Source organism: Entelurus aequoreus, linkage group LG08, assembly GCF_033978785.1.
Source record: "Entelurus aequoreus isolate RoL-2023_Sb linkage group LG08, RoL_Eaeq_v1.1, whole genome shotgun sequence".
Lineage (NCBI taxonomy): Eukaryota > Metazoa > Chordata > Actinopteri > Syngnathiformes > Syngnathidae > Entelurus > Entelurus aequoreus.
Window position 1 is genome coordinate 18,865,961 of NC_084738.1, and position 6,057 is coordinate 18,872,017.

Consider the following 6,057-nt stretch of genomic DNA (forward strand, 5'->3'; position numbering starts at 1 on the left):
GGATTTAGGACAAAAAAAAGAGAATGGTTTTTAACAGAAGAAAACTTTACATTTGGGGCCCCTGGAAATCTTGGAGGGCCAGGCAACTGCCTGCGTTTGCCTAACGGTAGGTCTGTGTCTGTGCATATGATTAATGCATTTTATTTTTGACTGCGCTAGTATTTGTTTTCTCAGTTAGACGATTTAAATTTTGAGCTTTGGGGTAAATGTACCTATTTTATAGTCTTATAATAGTTTGATATAATACTTTAAAGCAGGGGTGTCAAACTCATTTTAGATCGGGGGCCACATGGAGAAACATGTACTCCCAAGAGGGCCGGACTGGTAAAATCACGGCATGATAACTTAAAAATAAAGACAACTTCCGATTGTTTTCTTTGTTTAAAAATAGAACGAGCACATTCTGAAATTGTACAAATCATAATGTTGTTGCGGTTTTTTTTTACTCTTACATGTTGCGGTTAATAGTATTCTATCTTTATTTGTCATATTTTCTGAAGACATTATGTGAGAATGTTCATCAGTCAACTCATTGGTGTTAATTTTCAATCTATTACAACAAAAAAATAATCCATCCATCCATTTTCTACCGCTTATTCCCTTTGGGGTCGCGGGGGGCGCTGGAGCCTATCTCAGCTACAATCGGGCGGAAGGCGGGGTACACCCCTGGACAAGTCGCCACCTCATCGCAGGGCCAACACAGATAGACAGACAACATTCACACTCACATATCAAAATCAAATTACAGGATGTTATTTATGTAGTTTGATCATTTTCCTCGACTGGTGCACTAACATCACGTGGTTTATTTTTTTTTTTACAACCATCCATCCATCCATTTCCTACCGCTTATCCCTTTCGGGGTCGCGGGGGGTGCTGTAGCCTATCTCGGCTACAATCGGGCGGAAGGCGGGGTACACCCTAGACAAGTCGCCACCTCATCGCAGGGCCAACACAGATAGACGGACAACATTCACACTCACATTCACACTGAAGGGCCAATTTAGTGTTGCCAATCAACCTATCCCTAGATAGGTTGATTTTTTTTTTTTTTTTTTTTTTACATATGTAGCATAATCTACAAATATACAATGAATTGCTATTGTGACATCTAGTGGACACATTTACAACAGCAGTTTCTTCCATTCAAAATTTTTGGCTCATTTTTATACTTAGCAAACTCATCCCGCGGGCCGGATGAAACCTGTTCGCGGGCCTGACCCAGCCCTCGGGCCTTACGTTTAACACCCCTACTCTAAAGCTATCCAACAATGATTTATGTCGACTTTTTTTTCATTCTAATATGAATGAAATAAGTTTATTTCGGTCATATGATCAACCATTAACCATTTTGTGTGACAGTACAGTACAAATTATACATATATAACAATCATACACATTTACACACAAAAAGAAAAGAAAAGAAAAAAGCATGACCGAAAAAGGAATAGGCTGAAGCCAAGGCTTATATTTGCCTATCCTATACCTTCACTGAAAATAAGATTACCTGGAACATCAACATTAAAAAGAAAAAAAAAATCAATGGGATGAAAGTAATCGTTGCTATATTTTATAATTTTCAATTATTTCACCTTTCAATGTTTTCTTAAACCTTAACAAAGAAGTACATGTCTTCAACTCATCACTGAGCTTGTTCCACCATTTAACTCCTAAAACTGAAATACATTTGTATTTTGTATTTGTTCTTGCTTTACATATTTCGAAAACCAATATCCCCCGTAAATTATAGTTTACTCCTCTTAATTGAAATAACCTAAGAATACAAGCTGGAAGGCTGTTGTTCTTTACTCGAAACATAATTTCCATTGTTTTTAAAAACACAATATCTGAAAATTTTAACACATTAGAACTTATAAATAATGGATTGGTATGTTCATAGTAGCACGCTTTGTGTATTATTCTAATGACCCTTTTTTGAAGTTTAATTATTGGGTCTACGTTTGTTTTATAAACATTTCCCCAAACTTCAACACAATATGTTAAATATGGAAAAATAAAAGAATAATATAACATATGCAAACATTTCTTATTCAGCATGTGTTTTACTTTATAAAGAATAGCAATGGATTTGGATATTTTTCCCTTTATATATTCAATATGCGGTTTCCAACATAATTTATGATCAATTATTATTCCCAAGAATTTAGTTTCATATACTCTATCAATTTCCACTTGATTTAATTTTAATTTTGCTTCACAGTTTGTCCTTGCACCACTAAACACCATAAACTTAGTTTTCTTATCATTTAATGATAACTTATTAATATCAAACCATTTTTTTAGCTGAATCAACTCAACCTCTATTATCCTCAACACTTCCTTCAAGTCTTCTCCTGAACAATATACATTTGTATCATCTGCAAACATAATAAATTTCAATTTATTAGACACTGAACAAATATCATTTAAATATAGTATAAATAACTTAGGTCCCAATACCGAGCCTTGTGGCACCCCACAAGTTACTCTTCTTGGCTGTGATTTAGTCTTATTAATTTCCACATATTGAGATCTATTGCTTAAATAACTACTTAACCACTGTTGTGAAACACCTCTTATGCCATAGTTTTGCAATAATATGCATCTAAATGTGTTCATTTGACATTATCTGGCAACATGCGGTGATTGGCGCTTGCCTTGCAGCGCTTGGAGTCTGTATGGAGACTGATGGAGCGTCACCCAGCATCCACCTGCTCTCCTCCAACATGGACCAGTGTTTGGCTCTGACGTCATCCGTCACCGCCCTGCCCGCCTGCCTGCCTGCCTGCAGTGTCGCTGCCTACAGATGAGGATGGAGACCATAAAAGCGGCCTTGCCGTCAACTATTGTCCCGAGCGGGCGTTAAGGGACTCGAACGTTGACGCAAGTGACCCCTGCCCTCGTTTCAAAAAGGGGGTGGGGAAGAACCGAGCGAGGAGATGCTCCTCTTCGGCGGCGGGCTGCGGGCTACCACCGAGCACCATGGAGCCTCTTTAGGGACGACATCCACCGGGTAAACATCAACGAAATCCACCGAAATCCTCGCATCGGCGCGATTTTGAATACATGACGAGGCTTCCATCATGACGAGGTTGGTGTTTATGTCTTCGAGTCGCTGAGGATCCAGCGCCCCACCCCCGTGACACGGGCCGTGTCGTGCCCGGGCAGGAGATGCCTTGTGCGGCCACGCGTACGAGCTTCGCCCTGGTCCGAGAAGGCTCTTCCGTGTTTATGTTGGCGCGACGGCCAGGCCTTTGAGTGGAACATGAGCTCGACGGAGGATGTAAGTGGAGTTTGAAATAAGAAGAAGAAGAAGAAGAAGAAGAAAAAAAGAAGCCATTATGTCGAAAGTGGTCAGCAGCAAGGAGAAGAAATCCTTCAGCAAAAAGCTGTTCCGCCGGAGTTCAGTCCGCTCCGTGGGCAGCTTCATGAACAGAGTTCTCCGGACTCTTTCCACGCTGTCCCATTTCAGCACCGACGAGCAGGCCGCCCACGACGACAAGGACGACGCCGCGCTGATAGCGACCACCAGCGGGGGCTCGGTGCCGTCCGACGACAGCGACTGCGGCGGGTTCCCGTTCGGGGACAAGGTGCCAGGCGTGGCCGGCCTGAAGAACCACGGCAACACCTGCTTCATGAACGCCATCCTGCAGTGCCTGAGCAACACCGAGCTCTTCGCGGAGTACTTGGCCTTGGAGCAGTTCCGTGGAGGAGGCGGCGGCGGAGGAGGAGGAGGAGGAGGAGGAGTAGGAGAGGCCGGGAGTGGGACCGACAGCAAGGCGAGTAAGTCCAACGGGGTGCTGGTGCAGAAGAAGGGCAGCCGGCAGCAGCAGCAGGAGTCCGGGGAGGTGACGGAGCAGCTGTCTGGTCTGGTCCGAGCTCTGTGGACCTTTGAGTACACTCCTCAACACAGCAGGGACTTCAAGGTGAGTAAATGTGTGTGTGCATCATTCCATACAGCAATCACCATATACCATATTGAGCTTGGAGACCTGTGTTTTTTCAACTTTTTTGGAGCCAAGGCACATTTTTTGCGCTGAAAAAAATGCGGAGGCACACCACCAGCAGAAATCATTAAAAAAACGAAACTCAGTTGACAGTAAAAAGTCGTTGTCGCAATTGTTGGATATGACTTTAAACCAGACCTGGGCATTCTGCGGCCCGCGGGCCGCATCCGGCCCTTTGTGCGTCCCTGTCCGGCCCGCGTGAGGCCAATTATAAATTACAAAATAAATTTTAAAAAGTATCTATGTCGAGTGTGCAATACAACAGTGCTGCTTTTGTTTTGAAAATCGTTATTTGTATTACTTCCGTGTGGACGCATGCGTGTGCGTGATTGTGAGTGAATGTGAACAGCTGCAATCACTAATTACAAAATAAAGTTGAAAAAACATCTATGTCGTGCGCGCAATACAACTGTGCTGCTTTTATTTTGAAAAGTATTATTTATGGGCGTGTGTCCGTGTGTAACCTGCGAGTGAAGGTGCACATGCAGCGACAAGTGATGCACGGTTTACACCCGAGACGCTAAAAAGAGAAAAGTTGATGAAGAATGGCGTGTTTCCAACAAGACATGGACTGCAAAGCAACGTTCCCTCTAAGGTGCGTGCCTGCGCAATTGCGCACTGCTCAAGCGTCTGCTGCGCGCAGCAAATATATGCCCCGCACCAAATCAAATCCCATCTGAATTCTAAACAAAATAAACATATTTATTCTATGTAATTTTGCAATGCAACTTTGAGTGACAGTGACAACAAGCGGCCCTAACGGTGTTCGTCAACACCGTTCAATTGAACACCGTTCAATTATTGTAACGTCTATCCAGATGCTTCGAGGCCAGGAATTATATCGATCACTTTATTGAGCAAAACTGTTTATATTCGGACATAACCACACCAAAAACATAAGTAAAACACTTCTATCTCGAAAAACTAGTCATTTTCTGCCGTACAAACCAGGCCAAAACCAACTTGTCACCTGTCACCAACACGCATAGCACTAAACCACTGGTGCGTTTATGGCCAACAAAAAGTCGGACAACTCAAACACCACACAAAGTTACACTATGACTCCTCAGTCATACGTGTGCTTATTTTACTGTCATTTATTATTAATGTTAATTTATTTATATTAGTCATGGAATGCTGTTACACACACTATGTTGAAGTATTACTATTATTATTAATTATTATTATTATAATTATTATGTATCTTACGGTATATATCAAAAATAATATTGAGCAAAATTTAATTGAAATATTGTCGATGTGGCCCTCCAGCAGTGCTCGGGTTGCTCATGCGGCCCCCGGTAAAAATTAATTGCGCACCCCTGCTTTAAACCATAACCAAGCATGAATCACTATAGCTCTTGTCTCAAAGTAGGTGTACTGTCACCACCTGTCACATCACGCCATGACTTATTTTGAGTTTTTTTTGCTGTTTTCCTGTGTAGTGTTTTAGTTCTTGTCTTGTGCTCCTATTTTGGTGGCTTTTTCTCTTTTTTTGATATTTTCCTGTAGCAGTTTGTCTTCCTTTGAGCGATATTTCCCGCATCTACTTTGTTTTAGCAATCAAGAATATTTCAGTTGTTTTTAGCCTTCTTTGTGGGGACATTGTTGATTGTCATGTCATGTTCGGATGTACATTGTGGACGCTGTCTTTGCTCCACAGTAAGTCTTTGCTGTCGTCCAGCATTCTGTTTTTGTTTACTTTGTAGCCAGTTCAGTTTTAGTTTTGTTCTGCATAGCCTTTTCTAAGCTTCTAAGCTTCAATGCCTTTTCTTAGGGGCACTCACCTTTTGTTTATTTTTGGTTTAAACGTTAGACAACCTTTTTTACGTGCACACTGCCTCCCGCTGTTTCCGACATCTACCTGTACAAAGCAATTAGCTACCTGCTGCCACCTACTGATATGGAAGAGTATTACACGGTTACTCTGCCGAGCTCTAGACAGCACCGACACTAAACAACAACACATCATTTGCAGACTATAATTACTGGTTTGCAAAACATATTTTTAACCCAAATAGGTGAAATTAGATAATATCCCACGGCACAC

General features: G+C 41.9%; 1 protein-coding gene across 1 annotated transcript in view; it reads left to right on the forward strand.

The window, feature by feature from the left end:
- Positions 1–2,747: 2,747 nt before the first annotated feature.
- LOC133655572 (ubiquitin carboxyl-terminal hydrolase 31-like) overlaps positions 2,748–6,057 on the forward strand; it is a 30,579-nt gene continuing 27,269 nt past the window's right edge. Inside the window, exon 1 of the mRNA XM_062055850.1 lies at positions 2,748–3,926. Within this exon, the coding sequence (XP_061911834.1) occupies positions 3,342–3,926 (585 nt within the window). The 5' untranslated portion in view covers positions 2,748–3,341. The remainder of the gene's footprint in view (positions 3,927–6,057) is intronic.